The sequence below is a fragment of the Paramormyrops kingsleyae genome, chromosome 13, assembly GCF_048594095.1.
Source record: "Paramormyrops kingsleyae isolate MSU_618 chromosome 13, PKINGS_0.4, whole genome shotgun sequence".
NCBI lineage: Eukaryota > Metazoa > Chordata > Actinopteri > Osteoglossiformes > Mormyridae > Paramormyrops > Paramormyrops kingsleyae.
In genome coordinates, this window is record NC_132809.1 from 9,577,387 (window position 1) to 9,596,057 (window position 18,671).

The 18,671-nt window shown below is 42.4% G+C and overlaps 1 protein-coding gene and 1 long non-coding RNA gene across 2 annotated transcripts; one reads left to right on the forward strand and one right to left on the reverse strand.

Moving 5' to 3' along the window:
- Positions 1-10,027: 10,027 nt before the first annotated feature.
- On the reverse strand, positions 10,028-12,480 carry LOC140578260 (uncharacterized). The gene is made up of 4 exons (XR_011982358.1): positions 12,253-12,480; positions 11,325-11,438; positions 10,992-11,199; positions 10,028-10,632 (listed from the first exon to the last, which is right to left on the reverse strand). It is a non-coding gene; the product is annotated as an uncharacterized lncRNA (long non-coding RNA).
- Positions 12,481-12,500: 20 nt separating this feature from the next.
- Positions 12,501-16,366, forward strand: LOC111841323 (coiled-coil domain-containing protein 106-like). The gene is made up of 6 exons (XM_072698684.1): positions 12,501-13,178; positions 13,924-13,977; positions 14,801-14,839; positions 15,089-15,226; positions 15,392-15,613; positions 15,938-16,366. Exons 1-6 carry the CDS (start codon positions 12,851-12,853, stop codon positions 16,246-16,248), a joined length of 1,092 nt encoding a protein of 363 aa, XP_072554785.1. The 5' UTR covers positions 12,501-12,850; the 3' UTR covers positions 16,249-16,366.
- The last annotated feature ends 2,305 nt before the right edge of the window (positions 16,367-18,671 follow it).

An 18,671-nucleotide genomic window follows, 5' to 3' on the forward strand; every position in this document is an offset into this window, starting at 1 on the left:
CACACCGGCCCTTTGCAGATAAGATTGGGCACCCCTGTGGTGGGTGAACGGTACCCGGATACATTTTGCAAAATTCAGAAGTGTGCAACCGATAGATGCTATGCTATCACACAAAGCCACTGGAGCTGCAACTGGAGACGAAGTCACGGTCTCAAAAATTTTTGTCAAGATGGTGGAGGAAGTGTCATCTCTGTACAGATTTAAGCAGACAACAATATCCAATTGTCAGGGTTCATCAATGCATTCATCAATTCCAATCCAAATCAGGAAATGGAACTGGAATTGGGATTGGAAAACAAACTATGGGGAACAGAATTGGAATTGATTTCGAATTTCAGAGAGATTTAAATTCCAACTCCAGTTCCACTTCCTGATTTTGATTGGAATTGATGAATGCATTCCAAAAAGGCCCAATCCCTGCCAGTTTTACAAATATACTCAAATATATGTTTTTCCATTGATAGTTTTTAACAGTTTTTAACTTTCTCGGGGGTAAAGCTATGTCATCGGAAAACATCTGGGTCAGGCAATATGCACGGTAGCAACTGAAATATGTCAGAGTGCATGCATACTGTTTTCATAATACATACAGTACGCAGTACATTAATAGCCGAGTAGTAAGGTTCTAACAAAATTCTGTATATACAGAGTGTAGTGTTTGCGATTTCGGACGCATCCGTTAAGATTGAAGTCAGAGCCTCTACAAACCACTCCAACAGATCAATGGAGGACACCATCTCCAACATCCTGCACACAACCCTCAGCCATGTGGACAAGAAACTGGGCAACTATGTGCGATTGCTGTTTATTGATTATAGTTCAGCATTTAACAGCCCAGCAGACTGTTCACTAAACTGAGGAGCTTAGGATTAAATAACCGATTGTGTGCGTGGGCACTGGACTTTCACACTGGTAGGTCACAGGTGGTGAGTGCTGGGAGCTGTGTCTCCAACAGCATCACTATCAACACAGGATTTCCACAAGGGTGCGTACTCAGTCCATTAATGTACGCACTCTACACTCATGACTGTAAGGTCACTCATAGCTCCAACACCATTGGTAAATTTGCGGACGACACAGTTCTGTGTGTTGGCTCATCACCAACAACGATGAGTCGGCCTACATGGCTAAGGTAGAGAACCTAACAGCGTGGTGTCACAACAACAGTCTCCAGCTGAATGTCGACAAGACAAAGGAGCTGCTGGTGGACTTCAGTAGGAGGCAGCAGAGGGCCTACACTCCCCTCACCATCAACGGATCTCCTGTGGAGAAGGTGAGGAGTTTTAAATATCTGGGTGTCCACATTTCTGAGGACCTAACGTGGACTGCTCACATCCAAGTCCAGTCCAAAAGGGCTAAGCAGCGCCTGTACCACCTGCGACAGCTGAGGAAGTTCAGGGTCTCTCCAACGATACTACGGATTTTCTACTAAGGCGCTGTGGAGAGCATCCTGACTCAGAACATAATTTCCTGGTTCGGGAATAGCTGTGTTCAGGATCGCAAAGCCCTCCAGAGGGTGATCCGTGCAGCAGAACACTGCTGCAGGTCGGCCTTTCCAATCTCTTCAGGACATTTACATCAAAAGATGTAGGAGCAGGGCCTTCAGAATCATAAAGGACACATCCCACCCCAACAACAGCCTGTTTCAGCTTCTGAAATCAGGAAAGAGACTCAGGAACATCATGGCCAGGACTGAGAGGCTTAGGAGGAGTTTCTACCCCCAGGCCATAAGTTCTCTGAACCTGGACATGCCATTGCACCTCACACCCTGATGTACATTGTGCTCTTGTGTAGGATCACACATGCACATATCACAGGGCCTAAATTCCAGGTGGCCTGAGACAAGGCCGAGCCTGGTACGAGAGGCACCAAAGGGGGGTTACTCACATAAACACACACACACAGATAACAAGGGAGGCCAGCACTCCAACTTTTATTGCCCAAAGATTTAGGGACCTACAGACAAGCAGAGTGGACTTCACGGACAGGGGTCCCTCGACTTGGCACACAACCCCCTCCCCATACATTCTGCCTTACATATCACTCACCCAACAGACGAACACCCTAAAGGAAATTTCCTTTAATTTGGCTTTTGTATACCCTGTATATTGATTTACCCACGACTACTAGTCTCAATATACAGATAGGTTATGTTTGTATGTGTCCTTAGACAATCTTAGTGTTTTGTGTGCCACCTTTATAACCATGTTCACGGAGTATCACCTATTTTACCCCTTTGCACTTGAACACATATAAATTTAAATAAATAGATAGGTATAGCTACCATTGTATATATGTTCTCATGGTATACCAGAAGAATCTGGAAAGTGAGTGTAACCAATGTGTCCTAACTTTTAGAGAGTCTTCTTTGTTAAACCCCCCCCTTCTCTTCCAACATTCCTTTGTGGTCCTTATCTGATCTTGGTGGACAGTCACCAAGTTTCTTTGTTTCTACCATGCTATGTTAAAAGAACTGAATTTAGGTGTATCTTATCCATTCTGGAGAAGATGAATTGGCATAAGCCACACCAAACAAAATATGTTGTTTCCAGATGTGCAACTTATATTGATATTACCACAAACTAACGGCCATGCCTATCTATGGATAAGATGTGCTGTTTGTAATATGAATATTTGATGTAATGTCTGCACAAAGTGTAACATCTGTTGAGGTGCAACCCAAAACACCTGTATCCTATACTGATGTGAATCAGTCACATAGATGAAATAATTAATTGTTTAATCAATTAATACAGATGGTATGAGGTATGTACCTGTGAAGCTGGTATGGCATGTTTGGTGTCAAACTGATTGTTAATCACCCCTGATTCCAAATCTGGTCAGTGATTACCATAAAAGTGGATGTATCAAAAGTTATAACAGCTTAATGAAAATCATCAGTAAAGGGAGAATCAGTCGGGCCATAAATCCCAAAAGGACTGATACAGACCCCCTTCTGAAAGCCCGCCAAATGGATGGCCAGCCATTGGGCCAGGATTCGAATTCCTGGTCATCCCTATTCATGAACTTTAGACCATAAAAATCTAGCACCTCAGAACAAAGGTGCACAGAGAATAACCGCCAGCCCGAAGGAGAACATCAGCCCGGGAGGAGAGAAGCCCACAAGAAGCCCTCCGGTGAAGGCCCAGCTGAACAGAGAACAGCACCCAAGACAAAGCTTCACCAGGAGAGAGAATCTAAAGGGACTCCACTCCACTGCTCCAAACGCCGCGCCTTCCTGAGTGCCATCAGCTCAGCAGCTCTGCCATCAACTGCCAAGACCCCCCCCCCACTCTTCAACCAAGTAAACCAACTTCCTTTCATTCTAACAACTTAAGCTGTTCTGTTAACCTGCTATAAGACTTTAGGGTCGTGTTTCCACAAACTGTGCTTGCTTTGCAGAACAGTATTTCCCATTTAAGGTTACTCATTTAAATCCGGTCAGTGCATTTTCATAGTTACATTGTTTGTTTTATTCCGTTATTTCGTGTTTGTTGTTTGTGTTAGGTGTAATGTCTGTCTTATGTTAGTTGTAGTGTTAGCTAGGAATAAATGCATGTCTTTTACACAACTTCAGCCTCCGTCATTGAGTACTCACACTAAGTTCCTGCCTCTGTGCGATCTTGCTACACGCTCTGAACCTCAAACTCGCCTGAAACATCGCGAGACTCTCTCTCATCGGCCGTGAGGGGAGCTTCGCTACCAATCGTTTACATTACCTGGTGATGCAGCTCGCTGGACCAGCCTTCTAACCCAGGTTACTAAGCGATACTGGTAATTAGTGAATCCCATTTAAGTCTCACATTAACAGACTCACAGGGATACCGCAATTGAGTTTGGAGGAGCCGACCATTCGGCATAAAGATTGGTTAATAATCAGCATTAAATAATAATTAATTAAACTTTAATTAATTTCAAACATATTGGTGGAGATATTAAAAATTACCTGAGCTAATAATTCCTACACTTGTACCCCTCACCATATCCGCACTGCTACACTGGTCACTTTTTATGTCTGGTTACCGTTCATTTTGAACATACTCCTCTGCTTGCATTTTTAGCTTTTTGCACTATTTAACTTTAGCAACTTGCACAGTCTACAAAAGAGCGGTTCAGGATGCATTTCACTATGTGTTGTACTTTGTATAACTATGTATGTGACAATTAAAGAATCTTGAATCTTGAACTTGATGACCAAAGTATGTGTCACGATCCGCTCCGTTCGATCCCGATGTGTGCCACGCCCACCTCGTTACCTCGTGTGATTACCAATTGTGATCATCTGTGTCCTGTTATTTCTGCCTAGTCTTTTGTATTTAGTCCGAGTCTCAGTCTGTCTTCCCCAGATCTGTCATTGTATTGTCACGTTGGATGTCCCTGCTTGTCTGTCGCTTTCTCAAATAAACCCCTGATTACCCGTAAGCACGGCTTGCTCTGCTGCTTCCTTGCCGAGCCCTGACAGAATGACAGATCTCTGCAACAACACAACGCGGGAGACCGAGCACCACCGGCTCGGTCTCCTGCAAGACTTTGTGTACTGGCGATCCCAGCCCGAGGTCCAGGAGGACCCCGCGGCCCTGCAGCTAGCCCAGCAGGGCGCGGACCTCCTGGCAAAGGAACGCCCGCCCGGGCAACAGTACCCGCTGCAGAGGGCACGGAAATGCCTTCGCCGCCTGAGCCAGCACCTCACGAGCAGCCGGGAGAGGCGGAGCAGAGAGCTGGCGGAAGCAGCCCCGACGCTCTACCTAGGAGCCTGCTCTCTGCTCCCCGCCTGGGAGAACCCCGCTGCCACCTACCCGCTCAGCCCTGCTGGTAAGCCTCGTGATGAGGAGAAGCCGCCTCCGTTGGAGGCGTATAATTACCGGCCGGCACGCCTGGGTCAGGGTGGAATACGCGCTGTTAGGGACGCTATTCCCCGGGTCGCTAGAGCCCTTAAAGGGAGGGCGCCTACGCGCTCAGCACCCCTCCTGCCTGCTCCGGACCTGTTTGATCCGGACCTGCATGTTCCGGATCTGCCCGCGGCTGCGCTGCCTGCTGCCGCCGCCGCTCTGCCCGCGGCCGCGCCGCCCGCGGCTGATGCCGCCGCTCTGCCCGCGGCCGCGCCGCCCGCTGCTGATGTCGCCGCTCTGCCCGCGGCACCGCCTGCTGCAGCTTCCGCCGCTTTGCCAGCGGACCCGCCTGTCCTGCCTGTCCTGCCTGACCCGCCTGTCCTGCCTGCTCTGCCTAGGGCAATGCCCGAGGCGGCCGCTGCAGCGCCCCCTGCTGGCCGCGTGATGGCGGCGCCCGCTGCGGCGCCCCCTGCTGGCCGCGTGATGGCGGCGCCCGCGACGGCGCCCCCTGCTGGCCGCGGGATGGCGGCACCCGTCCTGCCGGCTCCTGCACAGCCTGTCTCGCCTGTCCTGCCGGCACCCGAACTGCCTGTCTCGCCTGTCCTGCCGGCACCCGAACTGCCTGTCTCGCCTGTCCTGCCGGCACCCGAATTGCCTGAGGTGGCTGCGTTTGCGCCCCCTGTTGGCCGTGTGATGGCGGCGCCCCCTGTTGGCCACGTGATGGTGGTGCCTGTGGCTGCGTCTGCGGTTCCGGTGCTGCCTCCGCCTGCACCCACGCCCGCCGAGGTGCCTGCTCTGCCTGCGGCACCTCCTGCTGGCCACACACCCAAGCCCGTCTCGCCTGACCTGCCTGTCCTGTCCGGCCAGCCCTGCTCGCCGGTCCTGCCCGTCTCGCCTGTCCTGTCCGGCCAGCCCTGCTCGCCGGTCCTGCCCGTCTCGCCTGTCCTGTCCGGCCAGCCCTGCTCGCCGGTCCTGCCCGTCTCGCCTGTCCTGTCCGGCCAGCCCTGCTCGCCGGTCCTGCCCGTCTCGCCTGTCCAGCCGGCCCAGCCCGTCTCGCCTGTCCAGCCGGCCCAGCCCTGCTCGCCTGTCCAGCCGGCCCAGCCCGGCTCGCCTGTCCAGTCGGCCCCGCCTGAGGCCGCCGCTCTGCCCGCGGCCCCGCCTGAGGCCGCCGCTCTGCCCGCGGCCCCGCCTGAGGCCGCCGCTCTGCCCGCGGCCCCGCCTGAGGCCGCCGCTCTGCCCGCGGCCCCGCCTGCGGCCACGCCCGCGGCTCTGGCTGCCCCGCCGGTTGAGGCCTTGACTCTTGTCCGCCCAGGAATGACCTCCCTCATGACTCCCTCGCCCCGGCGAGGTCAACAGCCCCCTGGACCCCGCCTTTCGGTGTCCCGCAAGGGACGGGGACACAGGCGTCGGGCCCGGGTCCCGCCCGCCCTGCCCCCTAGCTCGCCCGTTCGGCCCCTGGCTGTGGCTCGGTGGCTGCCTGCGGGTCCTCCGGCTCGGGGTCGGCGGTCGCCTCCGGGTCCCCCCCTGGTTCCTCGGTGCCGGTCCTCGGTCCCGCCTCCGGCTCCGTGTCGGCCGCCTCCGGGCCCCCCTGCTCCGGCTTGGCGTCGGACGGCGCCTTCGCCGGCTCCGGCTGCGCCTCCGCCTGCCGCGGCTTCCCCCTTCTGCCTGCCTGCACCGGTGTTCCCTCCTGCTCCCTCCGTGTCCCCTCCGTCACTCCCTCGTCCCGTTCCCTTGGCCCCTGGGTGGTCCCCTTCGGTTCACTTCTCCCTCTCGCCTGCGGCCCCTCCGGCCGCTGCCCGTCGCCCGCCTGGGTTCCTTCGGGCTCCCCTGGCTCCTCCTCCCTTTCCCTCCGTCCCGTCTGTTTCTGCTCCTCGTCCCTCTGTGTCTCCTCCGTTTCCGTCTGTCCCTCCTGCCTTCGTTCCTCGTCCCTCTCTGTCTCCTCTGTTCACTCCTGGCCCTTTTGTTCCTCCTTTTTCTGTCCCCTCTCTGTCTCCTTTCTTTGTCTGCCTGTCCGCGTTCCCTGTCCTCTGTCGGGTCTTGTCGTTTTTCTGGTCCTTGTTCCTGTTCTGTGTCTCTGTCCTGTTTCCGGTGTCTCGTTGATGTTTTGCTTTTGTCTTCCAGGTCCTGTTCCCCCGTCTCGTCCGTCGCCTCCCCTCGAGCGCGCCCGGTGTGCGCGCCTTTGGGGGGGGGTTCTGTCACGATCCGCTCCGTTCGATCCCGATGTGTGCCACGCCCACCTCGTTACCTCGTGTGATTACCAATTGTGATCATCTGTGTCCTGTTATTTCTGCCTAGTCTTTTGTATTTAGTCCGAGTCTCAGTCTGTCTTCCCCAGATCTGTCATTGTATTGTCACGTTGGATGTCCCTGCTTGTCTGTCGCTTTCTCAAATAAACCCCTGATTACCCGTAAGCACGGCTTGCTCTGCTGCTTCCTTGCCGAGCCCTGACAGTATGGATATAAAGGTGTCATTCCTTGTACATTCTTTGTTTCTTCCAACCACAAATACAAGGTTGCAGTTTATGACTAAAGAAGTCCAGCTGTTCAACATCAGAAACACAAAAAGCAGTAAATCGCAGGTACGATGAAGAGATCGTTCATGCAAATTTCAAGAAAAATTAGTCTTCCTCTCCATAGACTATATTTAACTCTGAATGCAGTGTATGATATTTTCCTGTCTTCGTGTCAGTGTGAATTAGAAGAATCTGTGATGTATCAGCAGCTTTCTGCCCAGTAAAAATGGAAGCAGATGCTTCTTTCTTCAAAACTTTTGTGCCAGAAGAAATTCTGTTTGTTCTACCCAATGTCTACCAAACAATACCAGGTGTTTCAGCTGTTTGTAGTGATGAAGACTGGTTATCTTTAAGACTGATACCATCTTTGATGCATGTGTTCCCATGAGATCCAGGAGGAGCTTCAGGAAGTACCAATCTGGGGGACTGAGCAGCTGGCCAAGCTCACATCTGAAATGTCTTCCAAAAACTGTAGATATTTTAATCCATTTTATATGGCCCAATGACTATGGTAAAGCAATATGGTAGTACAACATATATTGTGTTTAGATGTCAATATATAAAAAAACATATTTAAACACAACTATATCACTTCACTCTATAGATGTGATGCTGTGTATCTTACTATTTTTACAGTACTACATATAAGTTTTCTCAGAAGCCCAGTGTGTTGATTTTCCAGTTTCTTTCAATTGTTTAATAAATGTTCTGCAGGAAAAACCAGTTCACGCATGACCAACATCCTGCTTGAGAACAACTGAAATGAATATAAACACGCCTTCTTTGACATACACATGGATGGGTAAACATTTACATTTACATTTACATTTACATCATTTGGCAGACGCCCTTAGCCAGAGCGACTTACATAAGTGCTTTAAGACTCTACAATGAATTTTTCCCGATACTAGCTCAATAAAACCAAAGCTATGAATACCATCGATCTAATACTCTGTTGGAAAAGTGCTTTTTTTTTTTTTTTTTTTTTTTTAAGGAATGCCAGAAAGTATAATGCCAGAAGTGCTAATTCAGGTATTTCTGGAAAAGGTGTGTTTTAAGTCAGAACAGAAACTAAACCATACTCGAATGATACACTTTGCAGCAGAACAGTTTATCTCAAACTACATCTTGTGTAGTATCAAGAATGCCTGACCAGCAATGGCTTTCCAAACTAAAAGAAGTGATTGGAAAAAGTCCTTTGGCTTTAAACACAGGCATGAGTTTCGTCCTCTTGGGGCTGGAGAAGATGACAGAACTGGAATTTCATTGTCCGTGCAATCCTTATAGGAATGCATGGTTTTCCTCAGCATTCTTTGTCATTCCGGCACTGATGTCTATTATTTTCATGCTGATCATAAATAAAGTCAGATGTGCTTCGTGCTTGGATTCAGCGGGAGGTAATAGATGTGCTTTGTGTTGGGAAAAGTGTGGCAAGCTGATGTCCTGCGTTACGCCAGCAGTGGTGTGGCTGACCCTGCTGTTCTTTGATGGCAATTACTACACCTGTGCAGCTACAAGCTGGGAAGGAGAATATGTCAACATGGACAGTGGTGGCCCTCTGAAATGGTGTCAACCTTTGCAAGTGAATGAAACTGAAATGAAGCGACGGAGGCTTCATTTTGAAGATTCCATGTTTTGGTCTCAGGTAGGAACTCTGCAATAAATAAATAGATAAGATAAAATTGCCAAATTTTGAATCACATACTACTGTTGTCCATTGCTGGATAATTACTGAATATAAGTATATCTCTTAGATGGTAACACTTTATAATAACAGTACATGAATTAGCATGTAATTAGTAATTTCTTCACTATGAACTAATGATGAACTAATGATGAGTTAAGACATGTATTAATCATGAACTAATGAAGAACTAACGTAACTACGACATGAGTCATATGAATTACAGCATGAATAGCACCACCTTAATTCATGTTAGTTCCTGCATGTTAGTTAATATATTAATTAACACTGCGGTAAACTAAATCAAACATGTTCTAAAAGAAAGATGGCACAATGCAAAATTGTTTAGAAATTTGTCACCTGCAGCTGTCACAAACATCAGTGAATGATTTCACCTAACTAATCCAACATACAGTGATGCATTCACAATTAAGAACAATTGTCTCATCCTGTTTTGAGTGATTCTACTGCTGCCGTCCTACAATAATGCATTCATTAAGCAGATGCAATTTTCCAATTTAAAATCAGTGTTAGCATAGAGATGCTGGTTATCGCTTTGGTTGTTATGGATCGGTTTATTGTCATTATATCATTATAATGCACTGAAGACAGATGTTTGTCTTCTGTTCTTGCTCTTCTTTTGAGCCACAATTGCCCCTTCAAAAAGTCAACTTTCCTCCTACCATTCAGTTCCTTCTTCATCCAAATGCAGCCACAGGACCTCTGCTCTTCTACTTCTTTACAAACCACCAAAAATCTTATTTACATGAGCTTATAAAACATGTATAATTGATATATTTTTTTAAATGTCAGGGTTAGGTTAGGGTTGGTTATTAAGTCATGACATAATGATGCATTAACAAGTCATGAATTCATGTTACTTTATACGTAATCAATAATGAGTTGGCAATAATGTGCCTTATTTTGCACCAGTATATCCAAAATGATTAGTTTAAATTACATACTCATCAGCATGTAAAAAAACCCCACAAAGCACAGAAATGAAAAGGTAAAACACACCTTTTATTTTACAAAGGTTTAAATGGCAGTGCACTTTAAATCAAGAGGCTAAGGTAACTTGTATCTTAACCTTTATTTTACTTATGTCTTACACAAAATACAAATGTTCAGCATGTTGTCTTCTAAACAGGAAATTGATGGCAAATGTCTTTTATTATGCGCCCAAGTGGTCCCTGCTTATGTTTTTCCCCAAGCCAGTGAGTCCACTCTATGAGTGAGAGGTGTTCTTTTAGCATCTTCTCTGTCCTATTCCCTCTTAGTCTCCATATGTTCGTTTTGTATGTCAGCCACGCTCTTTCAATGTGTTGTGAGTGAGCTCCACTGTGTGGGTCTACAAACCACTGTGAATGGTTTACTGTGAAATGTCTGTAGCCCATGCTGGCCAAAGCACCCCTGTAGGCTCTCCACTCATCTGAAATAATGGTAGTGCCTGGACGCACATGTTTCACAACTATGGGAACGAGGTGTGCTCTTGATCTTCTTTTCACAAGCCGCAAGATTGGGTGTCTGTGTTTATTCCTCACACCTAGAATGCCAAACACCCATTTCTTTCGCCTCCATGTTGTTGATGCTCTCCCTCGTCCATACTGTAAAAGTTAAATATGTAATTAAAAAAAAAAGAAATACTACATTATCATTATATTCATTTAACATGTTTACACATACAGACGGGTAACAAATTAAAGGAAAGTCTGGGGGAGCTTTATACAAGTGTGGCTGATTTTAATTTCAAAACAAACAAGGTTTACATATACACTCAGTTGGTTATTTCTAGAATAAAAGAAAACAGATGAGAGAAAAACAGATGTGTGCTTGTACATTATTTATATGTTACAAGAAATAGTAAGACATCACAGACATTCCAAAACCAAATAAATGCCAATTAGAAATGTTCAAATGACAATAATAGTGGTCAGCAAATTTGCCTTATAGGTTCTAAATTTACCTTTCTTTTATGACGAAAGTTACTTTCATCAAGAACGGCAAATTCCAGAGCACTTCCAATCATCTGTCCATGTCTTCTTCTGAATCGTTTCATAGCACAGTGGCAAACATTCCTCATGATACTAGCCATCTTAGAGAGTGTTTTGGAGCTTTTTGCAATGCCATCTTGCATCATATCAATTTGTCTGATCCGTAACCCCTGAGTGAACCTGTGAAGTACACAATGATGACTCAATGATGATGGAAAGCTGAGTTGTCAAAATTAAAACAAAGAACTTTGAAAGGCATTGTAATATTATACTATACCTTCTCAGCTGTCCAGTAACAGACTCACCTGTAAATGAACATTAGCCAAGATGACAAGCTGAGTTTTGATCTCTCAAAGAGAGACCCTGCTCGCACTGATCGGCTGGTTTTCTTGCCTCGATGACTTTTATGTCTGCACATCCTGTGATGACGATAAATAACAAAAAACAGTTATGTAGACAAAAGTATTTTTAACACACATTGATAACATTTTTTCTTTTCCCTAACTCTCAGAAGTATCATTATTTCTGTAACATGAAATACAAACGTGATAACATGTAAAATATAAACTTTTAACAAGATATACAGTAAAGCCTGTTTTATTATAACCACCTATTAAAGTCTTTGTGGCAAAGCTGCCTGATACACTGCAGCGTGGAGAGAATGTATTCATGGTGTCAGATATTAAAGATTTTTTAAGACCTTTTTAATACCACTTTACATGAAATATAAGACCAAACCTGCAAAGGAAATACACCCAAACACACGCACACTTAGCTATCTTAATGAAGACATTAAACTTATGTTTTATTATTACTCTATTGTTTTCATATGCAGATAATTATCGATTATATAAGCTTAAAACCTACACCCCAAGCAATATTCTGATTGTTGGATGCATCTTTTTTTATATTGTAATGTAGGAAACTCATAGGCTCTGTAGGCAACAAATATAAATTAATATTAATAAAATCATTAACATTGTTGACAGCTTATCATTACACAAATGACAACACATTTAACTTAGGGGAAAACTGTTCAAACTTAGATGAAGAGAATTGCGCGCAGAGAACATGTCACGCGCCAGCATCAGTGGTGCGCTCGGTTATTAATGGCATAGATTTGCCGCCATATTATTCAAACACACACAATATCTCCTAGGCCGGGGTGGCGAACCCCGGTCCTGGAGAGCTACAGCCCTGAAGAGTTCAGCTCCAACCCTAATAAAAACTCACCTGCCTGGGGAGGTGGGGGCGGCGTGATATTAGGCAACCCAAGTTTTTCCATCTGCGGCCAGATTCAAATTTATATATAGAAGACGTTTATCGATATCGACAGATATTTGTGGATTTTTTTTCGTGGTAATACCACCCAAATAAGACCTATCGAATCTAGATTTAAGTCGTTTTAAGACGCTAATTAGGAAAACCGTATTTACGACATTTAAAACTTTTAAGGACTTTTTTAGGTTGTAGACCTATAATATCCATGGAAAAAAAGATCAACAGTGTATCATGTAATCAAATCTGTAATTTGTTTAATTTACCAATGAAAACCGTCGACATGTCTTCTATTTCTCTCCATTGTCATATTATGGCCACATCTTGAGCACTTTACTCTCCTTGCTAGTAACTTTTTACTTTGAAGCCATTTAATGAGCTTGCGTTTCCTGTTAGTCGTGGGTTTCTGAATCGCGAAAAGCAGCAATTTTGAATGCAACATGACCAGAGAGCTATTGGTGCTAACTACAGTAATTAAACTCAGGTCAGGTGGCGCTAAAAACAACAGAGATTGCCCCGCCTATTTCCGGTGCGATAAGAACCTGCTTCAATCATGCACAAGGGCTTAAACATAATACACACATTAACCCAAGTAAAACTTTATGGTATTGCACCATCTTTGGATGTATATACAAACTGGGATAACTGTAAAGATATCCAAGACCCACCAGAGCTTCACGTAGGGTTTAGAAGTGGAATTACAGTAATAAAAATCCAAACTATGTCATTAGACCACGAGGACGATGGGGTGGCGCCAACCGCACAATTAAGCATAGCTTCGCGCCAATCAACAAATTTGAGCAAGATGGATGAGAAGAGAAAGGCAACGCGTTGTGGGAGGAAAATTACCACACAAAGCAAGTACAGCTCACGTGAATATGGTATGTATTATAAAAATAAAAAATATGGTACGTATTTGTAACATGCATGTTGTTTGATGTACTTTTGCCGGGCTTGCAAACTTGAGTGGCCTGGCTTGAGTGAGATTTTGGTAAGTCATTGTCGCGTTTTCACAGACAAGGCCTAGTCTCAAGTTTTAGCTGAAAACTGATCGCACTGACATATCTTAAAACATTGTTTTGCACACCAGTAACGTTAATGTTTTATTCTAAGGGACGTTTATAAAAGATAGGCTACTTGAAAATCTTAAATGAAATAAGGCCTAATCAATTCAAGCTTTATCTGTAAAACCATGCCATTTTTTATGTATTTAAATTAATCAAAATGCTTTATTATATGCTTTTTTTTTATTCTCTACACAGTGAAAAAATAATATAGTATTCATTACAATAAACAATGCACCTCGTTTGTCTACAGTTTCTAATACAGACAGGCATTTTTAACTGTGCCAGCTCTCTACTTCAAAAGTCAGGGCACTGGTCAGGGGATTGGGCATTTTAAGGTATCAATGTTGTCAATCACAAAACCATTTCACTGCATGGAAATGTTTACTCCACAATGCAGTGTGAAAACATAGGGATTATTGATGTAAAATTGTTGTGAAGTTTAGTTGGGCAGTCTATTAATGTGAGACAAAGCCATATGTGTGAGTTGGCAGCCCTGCTTATGTACATGTTTTCAGGTGTTTTTTTTAAATACTGAACTATGCTTGCTTCCCCCCTATAGTTGTATCTGCACGCAAGAATGTTCAGACTGAAAGTACAGCTAACTCATCAGAAAGTAAGTCATTTAATATAATTACTGATACATCCATAAAGTTTCATTCATTGGTATTTGTCTCTCCTGAGATATTAAACAGTGTTTTGTCACTTAGCTTGTAAGCGCTGGGGTATAAAAAGTATTAAAGTTGACATTTAACATATTTTAGGGTCACTTAACTAGTTGCTTATTGGCATGCACTTGAATATTAGCCATTTATTAGACTAATTAAGCACATATTGTTGGCTTATCTACATAACCTTATGCTACATCCCTAATCCTACCCAATACCTAAACTTAACAACTACCTTAACTACTAACTATTGATAAGGAGCCAATTAGGAATTTGAGGGAAAAGTTGTAATTAAGTTATAAAGTGTACTCAATTATTATAAAGTGTTGCCATATTAAAGTGTACTCAAGTGAAAGTATACGTACTGTGTACACATTTTCTAAATGAATTACATTTTGATTATATATTTTGGTTTTGCAAAAAAAAAAAAACTCATAGATGTGCTCTAATAACTTTGGTATATGTAGCTATTTTCCATTACAAATATCAACATGAATAGTATAAATATTATGTAAATACGCAGGTCAGTTTGCATAAAGACAAAGTAAAATTTAGGACTTTTTTTATCTTTACAATGAAAAAAAAAAAAAATTAATTAAATGACTGGTTATGAGGATTGAAAACGGTTGGCTTCTGACATAAGCCATTCTTCCCTATACAGAAATGAAGTTAATCGAAATGCCGGTTTCATGCCAACTTTTAAACTCTGCCTGTTTCTTTGTTCAAATGCTGTATTTTAAGTTGTTTTGTTGATGTTGTTGTTGGTTTCAGGACTTCAGCCTGCAATACAGCAAACCAGTGAAACAGGAGGTTTGTTTGTACCCTTTTCTACATTGCTATGCAAGAAATATGTAAACATTACAGAAAAAATGGGAAAAGAATTGCTGGATTGAAATGTTAATTTAGATATTTCATTTGTGTAATTTGGTTCACAGAAATGTGGCTGTTAATGTGTAGGGTGTAAATTATGTATTTTGACTTAGGCCTAATTCAAGTAGGCCACATTTTTCTTATTCTGCTTTCAGCCAAGTTGCATGTTTCTGATTTCTCTTTTATTAGGTGCACCCACTTTGCAGATTGCTCTTGACAAAGCAAAACTAACAATAGAGATGCAAAAGCAGAAGATTCTTCATCTTCAGGAAAAAGTTGACTCCCTGACAGATGACAAAAATTTTCTCAGAGCAAGATTAGAGGATGGTGAGTATTAAGGTCATGAACTTTAAGAACAATTCTGGCAGTCCGTAAGTTACAACTTGTAATTAGAAGTAATTTTATTTAAATAACTTATTCCTAAATTAAATGTGGTAAAGTCTTTACCTGTAGTTTTGTTCTACACTTATTTTAAATTGTTCTTTGTCATAGCACTTCTGAGGCATGAAGCCGTAATGTCTCCTGGACAGGCACTGTCTGCATCTTCATCCAATACTGCTGCATCCAAGGAGAAGGTGTCCAGTGATGAATCTTCTGATTCCTCAGAATCTTCAGATTCATCAGATTCCGAACCAAGAACAAAGAAGAAGAAAAAGGATAAAAAACGAAGAAACAAGAAAAAATCCAAGAAACTGAGGGTTGATTTTAGAAGAGGTATGTTTATTCAATCCAAAATATTAAAAGGTATAGTTCAACCAGAAGTGAAAATTAAGGTTTTAAAGGCGCAGTATGTAAGAAAAAAATAAATAAAATAATTAATTAATTAAAATAAAATATCCCAAAAACACTAGCGCAGTGTTTTTTTTATATATATATATATATATATATATATATATATATATATATATATATATATATATATATATATATATATATATATATATATATATATATATATATATATATATATAAAATATAAAAATAATTCTCACCTTTATCGGACTTGTACAACATTCTTCTTCCTTCTTTCCCCTATAGTAAAAAACCCTGAAGACTCCATCAAACGCTACCACAAAGTGTTACACCTGGTAAATGGTGGCTTCACTAAAGCTGAAGCGTACAACAAAATTAATGTTGACAGAAACACAATTGTCATGCAAGCCCCCATTGCTGAGTTGGCAGTTGCAAATCCCGAAGAATACAAAGCAGTGAGAGCCACTTTTAAAATGGGAGAAAGCATCCAAAAATTTTCTGATGTCTGTCTTGCAAGGTGCCTGGCTCAGCCTAATGTAGACATGATAAAAAAATTGAAAGAGAGCAGTGCCCTTCTTGATATATCAAAGAAGTGAGGTATACTTGTTGCTTAAAGGGATAGTTCACCCAAAAATTAAACTTTTCATTTACTCACCCTCAAGTAGTTCCAAATCTGTATGAGATTTTTCTTCTGCTGAACACAAGGGAAGCTATTTGGACGAATGTTTGCAACCAAGCAGATCTTGGGCACCACTGACTGCCATAGTAGGAAAAAATGCTATGGTAATCAATGGGGGCCGAGATCTGCTTGGTTGCGAACATTCTTCCAAACAGCTTCATTTGTGTTCAGCAGAAGAAAAATCTCATACAGATTTGGAACTACTTGAGGGTGAGTAAATGACAAGTTTAATTTTTGGGTGAACTATTCCCTCAATATTCTAACAATGTTTTGTTAATATTGTTAAAAAAAATAAATAAAAAGTTATGCGTAGTTGTAAAGTTGTGTAATGTTACTGTTATTAGTGACCATTCTTCAAACAGTTTTAAAATATTGATTTCAGTTTTGCATATGTTTTAGGTTGAGTTTTATGAAAAATCAAGAGGCAAGTTGTATATTAAAGGTGCACTGCCATTTAAACCTTTGTAAAATAAAAGGTGTGTTTTACCTTTTCATTTCTGTGCTTTGTGGGTTTTTTTTACATGCTGATGAGTATGTAATTTAAACTAATCATTTTGGATATACTGGTGCAAAATAAGGCACATTATTGCCAACTCATTATTGATTACGTATAAAGTAACATGAATTCATGACTTGTTAATGCATCATTATGTCATGACTTTACTTGGGGGGGCACATAATTGTTTACTCAATATTAATTACTTATAAAGTAACATGAATTCATGACTTGTTAATGCATCATTATGTCATGACTTAATAACCAACCCTAACCTAACCCTGACATTTAAAAAAATATATCAATTATACATGTTTTATAAGCTCATGTAAATAAGATTTTTGGTGGTTTGTAAAGAAGTAGAAGAGCAGAGGTCCTGTGGCTGCATTTGGATGAAGAAGGAACTGAATGGTAGGAGGAAAGTTGACTTTTTGAAGGGGCAATTGTGGCTCAAAAGAAGAGCAAGAACAGAAGACAAACATCTGTCTTCAGTGCATTATAATGATATAATGACAGTAAACCGATCCATAACAACCAAAGCGATAACCAGCATCTCTATGCTAACACTGATTTTAAATTGGAAAATTGCATCTGCTTAATGAATGCATTATTGTAGGACGGCAGCAGTAGAATCACTCAAAACAGGATGAGACAATTGTTCTTAATTGTGAATGCATCACTGTATGTTGGATTAGTTAGGTGAAATCATTCACTGATGTTTGTGACAGCTGCAGGTGACAAATTTCTAAACAATTTTGCATTGTGCCATCTTTCTTTTAGAACATGTTTGATTTAGTTTACCGCAGTGTTAATTAATATATTAACTAACATGCAGGAACTAACATGAATTAAGGTGGTGCTATTCATGCTGTAATTCATATGACTCATGTCGTAGTTACGTTAGTTCTTCATTAGTTCATGATTAATACATGTCTTAACTCATCATTAGTTCATCATTAGTTCATAGTGAAGAAATTACTAATTACATGCTAATTCATGTACTGTTATTATAAAGTGTTACCCTCTTAGATAGACATTGTTCAACTATTTTGTCAATTAAATTAACAATCATGCAACATATTCTTTTGCTTTGACTTCTGAATACTTCTCTCATATATTTTTTAGGTCGCAGGGTTTATACTGCTCGGTTTAATCTGTTTGGTACTTGGATTGTACTTGTTTTACCAATGCTGCAAAAAGGAGAGGGAATCCTCTATCCCGAACAACCAATGAGAGAACTCCGAACCTCGGAAGCCCAGAGTTCTGGTCAACAATGATCCTCAGAGATGTCATCATCATGTAATAAATGCATGGTATTTTTATTAAATATATCCTTCCATTATTCATCACTCTTTGTTCATTCAACTAAGACAAATAAAAACATTATGGCTGCAGACTAATATTGTTATAGTTTAAATTTTTTATAATATTTAAAATTTTCATCTTATTTCGAGTTTCATATGTTTTAAAGATATATCTATATTTATAGATCTACACCACTACACCACACGCTGCATCCGCAAAGCCACCAGCATTGTGGCTGATCGGACACACCCCTCTCACACACACTTCACACTCCTGCCATCTGGAAAAAGGTACCGAAGCATTCGGGCACACACATCCAGACTGTGTAACAGTTTTTTTCCACAAGCCATCCGTCTTCTCAACAAAAAGGGACTGGAGTGATAAATGCACACACACACACACACAAACATTATCACTCAGCTCACCTCATCTACCTCAAAACATTGAGACTGGACTGACTAATCAACACAAGCGCAAACACACTGACCTACACTACCAAACTATCGTACACACCAACCTGTAAATGCTCTTTAGCACAA

What these genes read in the sequence shown, in the direction of transcription:
- LOC111841323 (XM_072698684.1), top strand. Translation starts at nt 12,851, where the DNA reads ATGCACAAGGGCTTAAACATAATACACACATTAACCCAAGTAAAACTT. An exon ending in GTACAGCTCACGTGAATATG is followed by an intron (nt 13,179 to 13,923) that starts GTATGTATTATA and finishes TCCCCCCTATAG; the next exon opens with TTGTATCTGCACGCAAGAAT. An exon ending in GCAAACCAGTGAAACAGGAG is followed by an intron (nt 14,840 to 15,088) that starts GTTTGTTTGTAC and finishes CTCTTTTATTAG; the next exon opens with GTGCACCCACTTTGCAGATT.